Source organism: Acanthopagrus latus, chromosome 13 (assembly GCF_904848185.1).
Source record: "Acanthopagrus latus isolate v.2019 chromosome 13, fAcaLat1.1, whole genome shotgun sequence".
NCBI lineage: Eukaryota > Metazoa > Chordata > Actinopteri > Spariformes > Sparidae > Acanthopagrus > Acanthopagrus latus.
In genome coordinates this window covers 12,591,644-12,606,928 of record NC_051051.1, presented here as the reverse complement: position 1 = coordinate 12,606,928, position 15,285 = coordinate 12,591,644, and the positions used below count along the sequence as shown (strand labels likewise).

At 42.5% G+C, this 15,285-nt stretch overlaps 2 protein-coding genes across 4 annotated transcripts in view; one reads left to right on the top strand and one right to left on the bottom strand.

The window, feature by feature from the left end:
• Positions 1-51: 51 nt before the first annotated feature.
• On the bottom strand, positions 52-12,519 carry si:ch211-283g2.1 (sodium- and chloride-dependent GABA transporter ine). Of its 2 annotated transcripts, XM_037120696.1 has the most exons (16): positions 11,390-11,635; positions 10,389-10,691; positions 8,808-9,417; positions 6,229-6,414; positions 5,623-5,757; positions 5,318-5,522; positions 4,043-4,175; positions 3,812-3,946; positions 3,539-3,642; positions 3,320-3,444; positions 2,492-2,604; positions 1,968-2,108; positions 1,767-1,866; positions 1,320-1,420; positions 1,071-1,238; positions 52-936 (listed from the first exon to the last, which is right to left on the bottom strand). In XM_037120696.1, the coding sequence occupies exons 4-16, from the start codon at positions 6,401-6,403 to the stop codon at positions 784-786; spliced, it is 1,788 nt and encodes a 595-aa protein (XP_036976591.1). In that variant the 5' UTR covers positions 6,404-6,414; positions 8,808-9,417; positions 10,389-10,691; positions 11,390-11,635; the 3' UTR covers positions 52-783. The 2 variants fall into 2 exon arrangements, with proteins under 2 accessions (XP_036976591.1, XP_036976590.1); XM_037120695.1 differs by lacking the exon at positions 11,390-11,635 and adding an exon at positions 12,369-12,519 and having other exon boundaries at positions 8,808-10,691.
• The window catches only part of LOC119031908 (flotillin-2a), an 18,346-nt gene continuing 14,906 nt past the window's right edge, over positions 11,846-15,285 (top strand). Inside the window, exon 1 of one of the 2 annotated variants that reach the window (XM_037120699.1) lies at positions 11,846-12,069. In XM_037120699.1, the coding sequence (XP_036976594.1) occupies positions 12,021-12,069 (49 nt within the window). In that variant the 5' untranslated portion in view covers positions 11,846-12,020. The remainder of the gene's footprint in view (positions 12,070-15,285) is intronic. The other variant, XM_037120697.1, reaches the window with a different exon arrangement.

Here is a 15,285-nt window from a genome sequence, read left to right as displayed (position 1 = left end):
AGAGTGTTATAGTCAGCTTGTCATTACAGAAGAAAGACACAAGCTGTGGACTTTGTGACAGGTTTTTTTTATTACATCTTATATGACATGAGAAACCGTTGCATGACCCGTGTACTCCTCTGTTTACCACCATTTATCAATTTTATCAGTAGTGCCCTGTTGCTTTTGACCTAATGAGTCAGCCACAGTGACTTGGTTTGGGTTTTTTTAAGGAAAGTAACTTAATACATACATTCAGCTACCTTTGACATGGTGGCAATCTTGTCATTTTATTGGTTCAAATGAATCTACTGTGTCCAGTTTAAAAAAAAAAAAAAAAAAAAAAAGGACTGTGCTGTACCAGTCTCGACTCAAAATGTATCTCATAATTGCATCAGTGGACATGACCATCAGATGGCAGCATTAGCAAAGTTAAAGCTTCAAATGAGGGCAGGGAAACCTGACCGTGACGTGGATGTACACACAGCAATAACACAGGTCTTAACACTGTCTTCCCACTGCATCTTATCACATTAAATATGAACAAAACTGAACAACAAAATCTCACAGATCAAATCCATAGGCTCACAAAAATTTGTTATATCTGCATGGCAGATACGCATCAACACATTTTCACAATTCTGTAAATCATTTTGCCGTATCTTTCTGTTTGACTTTCTTACCAGGAGCTTGTGTAAGGCTTAAAGCAAATGTCAGACAATCACGTGATCAGTTCAAGCTTACTAAACGTCTGCCACTCTGAATGGCTCGGTGAACATTATGACTGTGCAAAGCACAGAGGTATCAGAACTTCGCCTCCACAGGAGGATTAACAGCAAGATCGATGCTGGAGCTGATGGCAGCTATGTCTGGATCTCTGTTCTTCCCTCCCCTCTCATAATACGCCGCGTTTGACTTTTCATCCAGCGCATACGGTTTGATGGACAGCTTCAGTTTCTGTCAGAGAAATGGACCAGTGATGTTAACACACGGCTTGATTTTTACATCAGTGTGACATAGAAACGCATACACATGGGTACTACCTACAATAACTGGTGATGGTAAGAGAAGGTAAAGTAAATAGAGGTCACCTGTTTGAATGAGCCAGGGAGCACCCACAGTGTGTGAATGGCACCCAAAGGAATCCAGATGATGGAGGCCAAGGCAATGACCCAGCCGACCCCCTGAGCCCAGGGTGGGAAGACGTAGTCCTCATAGCGGGCTGGTTTGAACTGGATGATGGAGAAGATCAGAATAACCTGCGACAGGAACATTTGAAGTTTAGCTGGGTGAAAGTTCTTCCATCTGAATCATGTTGATGAACAGGCCTGTTGACGTACAGTGATCAGCACAGGAGCAACTACCAGCCAACACACTCTGAAGAAGATGTTTGCCCTTTGTCCAGTCATCTCTTCTAGGTTGTCCGAAAGTCGTTTCGCCCCTGCGCATGGAGAGCATCTTCAGTAGACAGCATTTAAAGGATAAGTTCACCCCCCCAAAAAAACGAAAATTCAGCCATTATCTATGCACCCACGTTCATGCCGATCTGAAGGGCCGATTTGAAAGGCAACTAAATGAATTCTAGTGTTTCAGAGTAAAATAGCGCTGCAGCATTCTCTGAAGTAGAGTGGATGGGGACTTCTTTGAAAATGGAAAAAAAACAAAAAATTCACCTGACTTTCCATCGTCATGGGCGTGAGTAGATAACAGCTACATTTGACTTTTTTTCCAGGAGTCTACTACATTGACATCTGAAAAGACACACAACTGAACAGGCGTTGTCTCACCATAACTCCAGCAGATGGCAATAACCTCAAAGAAAGCAAGAAACATGATGGACACTATGGCAGTGTAATGGTCCATCAGCTGGAAAACATAGATCCCCACCTGAACAGAGAACAGCAGGTACATGAAATGAATGGCTTTTTTTTTTTTTTCATTTCAGTTGAAACTGGTCGAAAATTCATCCGGTAAGTCACAAACAATACCTGCATGACGCAAGGAATTCCCAGGAGGAAAGCAAAGCCGCAAATAGCAAGAACGAACAGCTCCTTACGCCTGAAGAACGCGATCAGAGTTTGATAGAACTCATCCATGAGGCTGGTCACCATCACTTCAACCATAGCAAACTGGCAAAAACAAAACAAACAAAGATGTCATACTGTAGCTATGTGGGGTAAGTGCATATTAGTCCAGTCACCAGAATAAAATGCTGCAATTTTATGTTTCTGAAAATCACAGATACACCCAAAAGTGTGTCAAACATTATCAACACGTTGACAACATGTGTCACATCATGCTCACATTACATGAATATGAGCTAAGTTCAAGGTCAGCGACCGCAGAACTGGAACTGCAGGCTGGGCGAGAGGAGGTGTAAAGTTTCAACATATCTGTAGTTTGCAGAACTGCCGCTATTATATTCTGACGATTGGTTTGCGGAGATCATCACTTTTTTTTTTTTTTTTCTGTGGATTATCTCCAAAAGTGGGATGTTTTCCCTGTTAACTACCTCGCTGTCCAGTCCAAGGCAAAGAAGCATGAAGAAGAACAACACGGCCCAGAGCTGAGACACGGGCATGCTGGCAAAGGCTTGTGGGTAAACAACATAAACCAGTCCTGGACCTAGATATACAACACACACGCACAAGTCAAGTCAAGACAAACGTGTCAGTGTAGCATTGCTGATTGAAAAGTCATGAGTCGACTGAAAAGGAGGAAAACGTTTACAAGACATTCTCAAAACTATAACAGCGCAATATACCCTTATAGAAAAACCAGGAGAATATAACGTGCAAAAACACATAAGGTCACACACACACACGTAATTTTGCACACGTAAATTTGACCTGCGAAAACATCCAACATCATGTGGGAATCATGTGATTACATGTAACCACGTGTTGCATCATGTTATTACACATGTCCACGTGGGAACTTCTGGGTTTTTCTGTGATGGTATGGAAACTATTTAAGCATCTCTAGCACAACCACTCAGTGAGGTTCGACTCCAAATATGTTAAAGTCTTGAAATCAAAATGTATCTTTGGAATGTGAGCTGTTTTATACATTTAGAGGGGAAAACAGGTAAGTTCATAGCAAGACTGCAACTCCTCCTCCCCTTATCATATCATAACATGGCTATAATTAGCTATTCTGAGTCATTTTATTGGATTGTAGCTGTAGTTATACCTGTAACACCTGTCATGACCTTTTCGTTTCATTAAAATCGTTCATATGACTGTACTAGATTCCCAGTCATGTAAGTACTGTGAGAGAAAAGGTGATACTAAAGCTATATTGTAATAATTTAAAAAAAAAACAATCTGTGCTTGCTTACCATCCACAGCCAGATCGCTGATGGGAATGCCTTGCAGGTAAGACATGTAGCCAAACGCAGAGAAAATTACAAAACCTGCCAGGATGCTGGTGAGGGAGTTGATGATGGCTATAGTCAAGGTGTCCCTGTGGGGGGGGCGAAAAAATGGTATTAAGTTACTTTCTGCCCAGAGATCATTACTGTCACTGTTGTGAGGTAAAATGAGAACGAGATTATTACTTCAGAACATTGTTGTTGAAGGAGTTGTAGCTGGACATGGCCAAGAGGGAGCCAAAACCGATCCCGATGGAGTTGAAGATCTGAGCTGCGGCATTCACCCACACCTGCAACACAGATGGATGTTCATCTTACACCACTGATAACTGCCAGGACCAATTATCAATATCCATGCCAATCCAAACCGTAGTATAAATCTTTTCTCCCGCTGCTCTCTGAAGGACACAAGCAGTTCCTATTTCCGTTTTCTTGTCTCCTCACTTTCTGCTTTCTTACCTCCACCGAGAGCAGCTTTTCCCACTCAGGCACAATGAAGAAGGTTATTCCATCTACTGCTCCCGGAAGCTGAGCGTTATTGATCAGCAATGCAATCAGGGTGACGTATGGGAACAGAGCCGTGAAGTACACCACCTACAAACAAGAAACGAACGAGGGTCGTCATTCACTGTATTTTCATCCATCTCTCTCCTTGTACCCGTCTGGTTTTCTCTCTCTCTTTTTACCTACCTTGCCCGTCGATTTCACCCCCTTAAAGATGCAGAAGTAAATAAGGATCCAAGCTAGAAGGAGAATAAGGAAAAGCTCCCAGCGGAGCGTTCCTGTTTCGTCTACTCCGCTAGTCTGCTGCAGCATCTTATATCTTGGAAGAGGACAAACATGAAGAGGAAAAGTGGTTGTTGTGAATACTCTAAGAGCAAATCTTCTGAACACATGGCCATTAACAAACAGGTGGTTACAAAAGGGTTTCCTGCTGCACTTAATTTGTTCTCACAATCAGGTGGACAATGGGCAGGAAAGCAGCAGGGTTCCAATTTGGGCCCTTTCCATACAGGTTGCTGTCTGACTTTTTCTCTGTCAGCAGGTTCACATATGTGGGTCAGAGTGAAACATTACGACAACAGTTGGACGGATTTTCACCTCTGTTGCCTCCACCTACCTTCATTCTGACCCTCTGGCCAATTATTACATTCATTTCAACACAACTGCTGGCAACCAAAAGCTAAGTTTGGACATGAACTTATATCTATCTAAGAAACAGTTTTACTTTACAGAGAATTTTTCATCACGGCTCAACAGAGCTGCTCGTGCGGTCACAACGAAAAAAAAAAAAGTTTGCTTCCACCCTGAAAGTCACATTCCATTCCTGCATTTATCCACCAACTATAGTTAGACCAGTTAATGTGTAATCCACTTTGAAAATGTAAGGTTTGCACCCGCTGTCTAAACAGCAAGACAGTAAAAAAGATTAAAGGAAGCTTATGCTCCAGAATGCAAACTGGAACTTGGAAAACTGCCCCTAAGCCCCTAAGTGGTACGCCCCCCTAAAAATATATACAATATGCTCACTGGCTATTGCCCAATCAGATCCCTCAGACCATCATACACGTGTCTCTAGGATGTAGAATCAAAACTAAATCAGATGATAAACTTCTTAAAATGCCACTTTTCTCTCAAGCATTTGCTATCAAGTGTGTGTGTGTGTGTGTGTGTGTGTGTGTGTGTGTGTGTGTGTGTGTGAGTTTTGCATGAATTTACCCTTGAATAAAATGTAAATTATTAACTTCAAAATGACTTGGCATTTCTCACGTGTCTTTAATATATTTTATCTGTTTGCTAATCATAGACTCTTATCACTAACCCTTTCCTATGACTGATATACCTCTCATGGCTCTGATAAGACGTGGTAAAAATTACTAGTAATAAAATAATCAATGTGTTTTCCACCACTGACACCATTGCCAGCCACCGGTTGTCAGACTGCTGGTTCAAAGTGAAACGTACTTGAAGAACTCCTGGCTCGCTGTGGAGGAGTAGCTGCTGTTGGTGGCATGACTGGTACAGTTCGCTGTGTTCCAGGTGTTGTTGCAGTTCTGCCAGGGTAGCGGTGCCTGGAAGGAGCTGAAGAGGTAATAGAGGGCCCAGGTGATGACAATGTTGTAGTAGGTGCACATGATGAAGGAGATGGCCACTGACGCCATGCCCACTCCTGACAACAGGGGAAAAATAATGTTTTTAGCAGTCAGGCCAATGCCTAATTTTTCAGTTTTATTTAGGGACCTGAGTGTTTCATTCGTGCCACGGGGTACCTTTTAACAGTGGGCAGACAATAGCCAGGGCGTGGACAGGCCCTCTCCTTGTGTACTGACCCACAGTCAGTTCCATGTAGAGCAGAGGGATCCCCAACACGAATAGCATGAACAGGTACGGCACCAGAAAGGCACCTGGCAAGAAGTGATGACAAGTCAACTGTCACACACATGCACACGTTGCCAGCAAAAGAGAATTCACCTGCGCTTGTTTTATGACATCCCCTTATCTTAGACTTTTCTAAGAGTCACCCTGCCCTTGCATTTTCCTCATTATATCTTCGGTCACTTGTAACAGTCACGTGAGATATTCCTCTGCCAGTTATCTTAATTGTTGCGAAACCAATGTTCCTCCCAGTTACAGGAAGACCTTTTCAGCACAGTACAGTACAGTATGGTCTGGTTTTATAACATGAAATTTAAACTGAGATCATTTCAGCACAATCTGAGAAAATTTCAACACAGTCAGTATGGAAGAAAGTGTTTACAGTCAGACTCACTGGCAGGGTTTGTCAACCTTTGGACCCAATTTGAAACCAGCGTGTATGTGCAGAGAGTGGTCTGGTTTTCTAATTCTGTGGATGAAATGTCAGCTTCGTTTCCTACCTCCTCCACTCCTGAAGCAGAGATACGGGAACCTCCAAACGTTCCCCAGACCCACGGCACAGCCGATGCCAGCCAGCGTGAACTCTATCTGCCTGCTCCATGTTGGTCGGTTGGGCTGCTCCTTCATCGCTGCTCCCTGTGTCATCATCGTCGCTCGTCTGGACACAAACTCCATGCAAATGTTGGCTGGAATTTAAGTGACTTGGGGTGATATAACCTTCCTTTTTATTATCCTTAATGATTAGCTTAACTGGGGCACATCAGCATGCCAAGGCTCACGAAGATAGAAAAGTTTGTCTCAATCAATAGGTGCGATAAAACACAGATTTGTGGTTTTACATAACATGAAATGAACAAGGGTTAAGTATGTCTGAGGGATTTCGCCTTTGACAAGCTTATCATTATTATTTTTTAATTATCCAGTTCTCCAACCAATAAGCAGAGCACATTTTGCTAATTTTAACATGTCAGTGATACATTTACAATACAGACAGCATGAATGACTCTGTTGAACGACAAATAAATAATTCAAACTAATTAAAAATGAGATGTAACTTGTCAAGCAGGTTGGGAAAAGGCTTCCTTTTAACATTATTCTCATGTTTTTTCACATTAATTGTGTAGTAAGCGGGGAAATTGTATTGAGAATACACACAATATCAGGTTTTTTTTAAAAATATATATATGATCTAGATAATTATTACCCCGAGTATTCTGTAGTATGTTGTAACATTTCAGTCCAGGCTCTGCCTTAGTAACAGTTAAGTCTTTACAACAATAAATCTAAAAGTCCTTAACTCTGTTGTGACAAGTTGTTTTTTTTTTTTTTTTTACACATTCGCAGAATTCAACATGAAATGAGGGTCTGGATGAACAACACAACTTGTTCTGAGCAACACATGTTGTTATACAGATTTCAGGTGGGGTGGTCATGGTCAAGCGATCCTAAAGCGATAACCTTTATGATATGAAGAGCAGTGGCCCTTTGAATATGTAACCACAAAGAACAACAAGGCTAACCACTGCAGCTTTCCAAAGGTTGTTTATGAGTCAGTCATCTTTGTTTTGCACTTCTGCTCATGTCCCAGTTGGATATTTATGGATTTCCTGTATTGTCCCCTATCACTCATGGGAGCTCAACATATTAACCATGATGACTTTTCAGAGAAAGCACTTTTTGGCTAATGGGGAAATAAACAACATTAGGGGAATGCCATTAAAATAACATTCTCACAGTTCACGAACAACTCACGACATGAGTTGCAGGATAGGTTTTGATGGGTCATCCGTCAAAAGGGGGCCAACTGATACACAGTAACCGAGAAAATAAAAGACTGCAGCAGGCAGATAAAGTGGCGGACGTCACAGGACGACAAACGTGCCTCTCCACCACCATCAAGGCCAATTTTGCTGAAAGGGGGGGATGTGATGCAGCAAATTATCTGGAGTGTGAGTGCCATATCCACTGCCCTCCATTCAGTCTTCACACACCTTCAACATAACAACAGCTGCACCGGGATGCTGTTTGTTGATTTCAGCTCAGAATTCAATTCCACCTCGCCCATGAATCTGATTGGAAAACTTCACACTCTGGGCTTGAAACCCACACTCTGCATATTGGATATTGGACTTCTTCACAAGCAGACCCCATACAGTTCAGATTAGCAGACACGGTGCTCAACACCGGAGCACCCCAGGGCTGTGTGCTCAGCCCCCTCCTGTTCATAGATATACACACTTTACTGACATCAAGAAAACTCTACTGTGTTGATGCGGACAAACCGCCATCATCGGCCACATTACAAACAACGTGAGAGTTCATATCGGGAACTACCACTCAACGTCAACAAAGCCAAGAGGCTGATTGTTGATTTTAGATAAACAATGGGAAAGATACACAACCCTGTATACATCAGCTGAGCTGAAGAACAGTATTCCTGAGAATCACCATCACACAGAACTTATCTTGGTCATCACACAAGTACGATTAGGGGGAAAAAACAAAAAACAGACTATGCAGCAGCTTCAACTTGTTTAATATTGTCCAGTGAAATAACAGCCTACATTACAGCTCAGGCTGTGTTCAGTGTTGTTTATCAAATGACCTTTCAAACAACAGTATCACTCTATATACATAACATTAAAATGCTGAGATTTATGGAGTGAGGGAGGCAGGGTTCACTGGGTCATAAGGCAGCTGGAAAGAAACCAATATGAAGCATCCGCCAGGGAGTTAAAGAGGAAGCACAGCTACCCGATCAAATAAAAGGCTGCAGCAGACGGATGCAGAGGCGAACATCACATGTCGATAAACATGCCTCCAGCCTCTATGCCACTGCTAAAGCCAACTTTACTGAAAGCAGGGATGTGTTTTAGCAAGATGCTGATGAAGGTTCTCAGTCATCCAGGTCAGAACACAACAGCACCTAGAATCAGCAAGAAATCTGGAGCGTGGAGGAGAGGCAGAGGATGAAAAGTAAAGCTGTAAGTATGGCTGTGGGATGAGGGAGACGTCATATAACAGCCTGCAATCCACTTCCTGTTGTTCATTCATTTTCAAAACTGAGCAAAACACAAACCTCAAATTGAAGTCGGCAGCGGCAGTGGGTTCTGAAGCACACGAGGACGTCAGTCATCAGCTTCGGGCCTTGCTCATTCAGCCCAGTTGTGCCCAAATCGAAAAGTCAAACGTTATTGTCATGTTAGAACCACCATCAACAGCGATGAGACTTCATATCAGGAGTACATCTTGCAGAGTGGTGCACAGAGAACAACCCACTGCTCAACTTAGGCAAAAACAAAGAGCTGGTTGTTCATTTTTTTAAAAAAGGAGGAAAAGACACACACTCTTGTCTACACCAGAGGAGCTGGGTTGGAGAAGGAAGGCAGTTTTAGGTTCCTGAAAAACACAAGCCTAGAAATGGCTTTAATTATTAAGGAAACTTAAGAAGGTTAAATTCATGTGCCAATTCTTGTCACCTTTCACAGAGGAGCAATAGAGGGCATACTGACTGGACACATCACAAACTAGCATGGCTCATGCACCAGCCAGAACATCAGTGGTACCCACCAACCAAAAGAGAGCATCTAAGAGATTCTTTTACATGCCGGTCATTGTGAGACGGTGCTTGTTTGTGTGTGAGAGCCACCTTCTGGTTGGAGTGGGCACATCAGACTCATGCTTGGCACCTGGGAGAGTGAATGACAGTCAATATCCCTATTCACGTAACTGTCTAACACTTCTTAACTGTCTTAAGAAGTTTGGATGCCAGGCACGGCCAGTGGTGGAATATAACAAAGTCTAATCACTCAAGCACCGTACTCTAATACAAATTTGAGGTACTTGTACTAGTCTTTTCTTCTCATGCCACTGTATGCTTCCAATCCAGAACATTTCAGAGAGAAATGTAGTATTTCTATATTGCTACAATTATCTGACAACTTCAGTTATTTTTAGATCAGGATTTGTGCATACGAAACATTTAAAAGTGTGTAAGGACTAAGTTGGCTAAGTTTGGCATTTTTGCATTAAGATTGTCAAACATGTCATGGTTCCAGCTCACTATCGGCTGAACAAAATGAACACTGGGAAAGGTTATCTTGGGTTTCCTCTGTGACAGCATTTCTAACTGTGTTGCCAACTGAAGTTTAACAAACCAAACAGTAACTTGATTACAGATCAAACAATTAGCAGATGAGTCCATACTGAAATTAATCATCACTTGAATTCCTGTTGTTAAAAATGAGCTCCACCTTAACCAAATGCAAAAGTAAAATCCTGCTTTTACAGTAATGCAAGAGTAAAAGTAATCTAATAGTACAAGAGTATAAAAGTCACATGTGACGCACTCATTACTTTTACTTTAAATGTCCACTTGTCATATTCACAGTCAAAACCAATAGGGCCAGCATATTACTTGAGTAAGTAAACTGTAGTTGCTGTTAGCTTGTTAGCTCATTTAGCAATGCAGTTAGAGGTCTAAACTGGAAGCCTGACGCACTGGGTGTGTGTGATAACAAAGCTAGCACAGTAGCTTTGAAATGTAGATAGCGGTTTATAAACCATCTGAATATTTTCTCTACCACTGACCATTTATTAATTTTGTTGCCTGCAAGCAGGTGTGCATAATTCTAATAATGGGCTTGCTCCTGACCCCCACCTTTGTTGGGGTGTAAAGTTGGAAACGCCTGCCCTCAACAGAGGTCAGGGACTCCAACAGAGCACAAGCAGTCATGTGGTGTGCAGCAGGATTTGGCGCCATTGCTCCTCAGGAATACTTCTTGCACAGCTTTATGGTATTGTGACAACCTTGCCAGAGGCAGCAGTGTGGGATAATCACATGCTGGTTATAGAGGACCAGTATCAGGTTGTGGTCTGGGGCTTTTCCTGGTCTGTATCTGCCCTGCAGCATTTCCTGTCCATGCATCTGTATGTCTTGCAGGAGCAGCACTCACGCATCCATCTGTCAGCCACATGGGAAACATGACAAAATCACAAGTGCACAGATATGGAGCAGATGAAAGACCAATATGCGCCAATAAAGGCCATCGCAAAATCAATGAAACATGGCATGGTGATGATTGGTGTTCACATGGAATAAAATGTGAGAGCGCACTCGTTGGATCATAGTGGGAAGATTTCCAAAGATGAGAGATTGTAAAACAAAATCTGACTGATTAAAAGCCAATCCAGACCTTTGTCTCTGCAAAGGTCAGGAGTCTAGGTGTTGGTTAGAGTTTACCAGCGAGTTCACAGTGCATACAGAGGCAGCTTTGAAGGTGCAATCACTTGATTCTCTCAAGGTCTGATATTCAAATTACAGGTGTTGATGAAGGGCTGGAAGGATGTGCCTCACCTTTTCTGCATCACTGCAGGCCACCCAATCTTACTTTGGAGACAAAGATTGTGATTGTGCAGAAATACTACTGTGAATGCATCAGGAGAAAGTCTGTAAAAGTTACTTTACATATCAGTGTTTTTTTGTTTGTTTGTTTTGTTTTGTTTTTATCCTGGGAATGAGTAAAAGGCAATTTAAGCTTTTGACTGGACTGTGTTTTGTTCTGGTCATGAAAATACAAGCAAGCCAAACTGCTCGCACATGTGTTCCATATTTCGAAACACGATAGGCTATTGTTTATTTTCACACATTATCGTTCAAACCTTCAGTGCAGGCTATCAGCAGTGTTCCCTCCAGCTGGACTGGGCGTGCCCTTGCAACCCCTTCCATTTCAAACAGACGGGCTGTTAAAACTGTAGCTATTACAGCAATCTGTCACAATGCTGATGATACCAAAGCACATAAATGGTACGTGGGCAGGTCACTAAACACGAGGTTGAACGCCACAAAACACATGCGTCGGCGGAAAATTACTGTGATTCTTGCCTGGGTTACTTGCGTGAGAGGATATTTAAACAACCACGCCCTTTTCATTATTGTGATATCGTATCCCTCTGCTGCTGCGGAGGGGGTCGGGACAGGGGGAGGGGTATCTGATCAGCTGAGTCAAGCAAGCAGTAGAAGGAGGCCACATGCGTGGCGGTGTGTTCTTCAAAATAAAACCAAAACAATTATTTTGAAAAGACCTCGCCAAGACGCACCTCTATTGTGAAAGTCCGAAGCGGAAGTATAACGTCTCGTTAAGTACGACTTGACGCAGCTATCGCTTTTCCCTCGAGTTGAAAAAAAAATCATCGACAATCGAGGGTTGGAGGAAAAAAAACGTGAATTTCAAGACAAATTACTGTTGTATGCGTCGAGTGGGCTTGGATACGCGTTTTTTCTGTCGGTAATATGGGAAACTGCCACACCGTTGGACCAAACGAGGCCCTTGTGGTTTCAGGTAACGTTGACGCTTTTTGGACGATGTGTTTGTGCTCCTTGGACTCCTTCCTGGCTCGATGGAGAGGCGAGCCTGGAAAGAAGCCACCAGCTTTTTATTCGAAATGTAGCATGCATTTAACTTAAAAGTACGCAAAAAACTAATAGTACGTGTACCATACAACGAAACGTGATATATTTTAGCAGCTGGTCCGCAATTTGTTTCCCTCAAAGCGTTGCTAGCTAATTGTAAATACACCAGGAAAATGACGTTTTTTGCCTTGAACCAAACGGCAGTTTGAGACGAGCCAGAATACGTACCAACGAAATGCGTTGCTTCATGTAAATATTTCTGTAACGTCCTCGTAACAAATCCACCTGTTTCTTCTTTTGTTATCCATCTAAAATGTATTATGCCGTTGGTGTAATGTGCGTTCACGTGTTTTCTCTCTGCATGTTAAGTGGTTGTGATTTGGTTGGTTTGGGGACAGCATCTATTTGTATGTGCTCGGCAAACTGCTTTCTCTCTGGTGTGTTGATAAAGGCGAAGCAGCCGTAATAGGGCTGACTACTCTAAATGAGATGTTTATTTGACTTCTCCTTCTCTTGAACAGTGGTGGTAGGATATGGTGGATCCCTGCTGCAGGGGGAATAAAGCTGGATTAAAGAAATTACAGGGGCGACGATGATCAGCTCTGGCTCCGCACATCATCAACTGATGGCACAGGACATTCTAGACTTTTTCCAATCTCAGCCCCCCCCCCATTTATAAACTCAAAGGCCGGGGCCCCCTTTTGAGTCGAAATCCCACAGACCGGCATTAGATTTTCTTGAGTTCAAAATGCTCTGAGCTGAAAGTCAACACTCTATATTCCCAGAGACGTGCCTGACGGAGATCTTGCCCACGACTGTGTGCACTGCACTCTTCTAGGTTTACAAATGTGGTCTGGCAGTTCTGTGCATAAAGGCTTTCCAGCACTCCTCTAACTGAATCTGTCAGGGCAGTTTTCCGGTCCAAACCACTAGTGAGAAAAAAAAAGGCCGTCAAGCATTGGGATTTTCCATCGTGAGCAAACTTGAAGAGCATGTCAGTTACTACATAGTGGAATGTAATTTTGGAGCAGAGGTGAATGAATGTGAGCCACACATCCTGATTCCAAAACAGAGTAGTTTCACGTATTTGTAAAGAAGTTACTAAATTTCCCTTTTTTAGGCCTCATGTGCAAGGTAAAGCAACTTCATCTGCGTGTTGTATTATTTTGAGAAGAGAATCCCTCCCTCATCAAGAGAATTAGAGCCTGTATTTTTATCCTTCAGCTTTTATTTTAGCCAGTGTACATTCTCATTCATTCACGGAGAACCCCTCCCCCGTCCCTGTGAAGTGAATGCAGTCAGGAATCTCAGTAATGTCTGTGCAGACTGGAGCCACTGGGGTGAAGTGTGTAGTGCCAAGTATGTCTATAGGTCCTCAGCCTGTTACTATGTTTTAGGCTGTGGGATTTGGCAGGAGTCAGGTGGATTTTGAAAACAAAAGCCTGTTCTCACATTCATCCAATAAACCAACACTTCTAGTCTTGGTTATGTTTTAATGTCCACACATGTTTTCTTGGTATACGTTCTGCTCATGATCAGCTTCTGGGTCTAAGTTTCATTTAAAAAGGCGAGAGCCCACTTTACTAAAGCCATGGGAAATGTGGCAACATAAAGACTCACGTGACACACCATTTCAATAGGTCATCATTATGAACTCTGAGAGCATTGCTTAGCTTTCCAAGTACCCTTTTTCCTTTTTCCTGGTCTGCACATAATGCTACTGTTTCCTGTGGTATATTGTTTATGTGAGTCATGGGAAATGTACTATGCCGCTATGTCAGAGGCTGAGCTTTTCTGTTAATTTGTGTTTGAAAAATTATCAGCAGTGTCTGTGTGTCCTGCTGTAATTTCTGTTGAGGTAGTATGTGTTAGTAAAGATAGTCCCGCTCCCCCCCGCCCCCCGTCCGTCCGTTAACATGTGACAGCTGGGAATGTCACACTCAACACTAGAGATTAAACTATCAGACTAAGGCAAGTGAGTGTGAATAAAACGTGCTGCTGCCTAACCTAACTTACAACTCACATTCACTTTAAGATCTTTGTTACCATATTTTACAGTGCCGTATTGACAGGATATCTATAGATCCTTAAAAAGTCCTTTTCCTTTCTAATTTAAATGAATATTAAGACCTGAAAGTTATTAGCTAGTGTTGCATTCAAACATGTGAGGTCTGAATTGTCCCATAAATTGTATCTAATTTAATTTCTCCATCTTTTCATTTCCTCTTAAATAAGTCAAGCTCTTCTGCGTAAAAGTCTATGTATCTGATATCACAAATCATTAAATCTACCACTTAACCTAATACAGTCTTTGACTTTATACCTGCACTTATACTTGGAAAAATCCAGATTAACCTAACTCACTCTAAAAACCGCATTCCAACAATAAACCTACCTCTTCACAGGAAGACATATATATCACCTACCTTTTCTATATTTTCCTATAATTCTGGACAACAATTTTTTTGTTGTTGACGAAAGTCAGCCCTTAATCTGTAGCTCAGCGGGTAGAGTAGGTTGACTAGTGATCGGAAGGTCGCTGGTTCAGATCCCGGCTCTGGGCAGGGCTGAGCCGCATGTGGAAGTGTCCTTGTGCAAGATACTGAACCCCACAATGCTCATCAGTGAGGGCCCAGCGATGAGCTGGTGACTTGTCCAGGTAGTACCCTGCCCTCGCCCTGAGACAAGGCTGGGATTGGCCCCAGCAGCTCTTTAAAATTATCAAATTTTAGTGTATGATATCTGTAGACCCCTTTGGAGGGAAATTAGCTGTTTTCTGCCCATGAGAATGGATCATTTACACTGAGAGCACACAGGTGTTCCACATTCTGCTAGCTTGATTCGAGAAAAAAAAACAACCTAATCCTGACAAACAATGAGAAGCGAAACATAGCTGCAATGAATGCTTCTAGTGTAACGCCACAGGAACAAACACTGTGGCTGCTGTGGTTGGAAGATAGACCGGTGCATGTTTTTCTGACTTGCTGAACAGCACATCATCATCTTCCTAAGAAACCACTGGCAGACTTTAAAAACTGTGTCACTGCCTGATCTGGTCTTAATCATTCTCATCACGTTACTTTGGATTTAAAGCCGAACCCTACCATAGGTCCAGATAAGACCGTGATTTATGTGTATGTATACA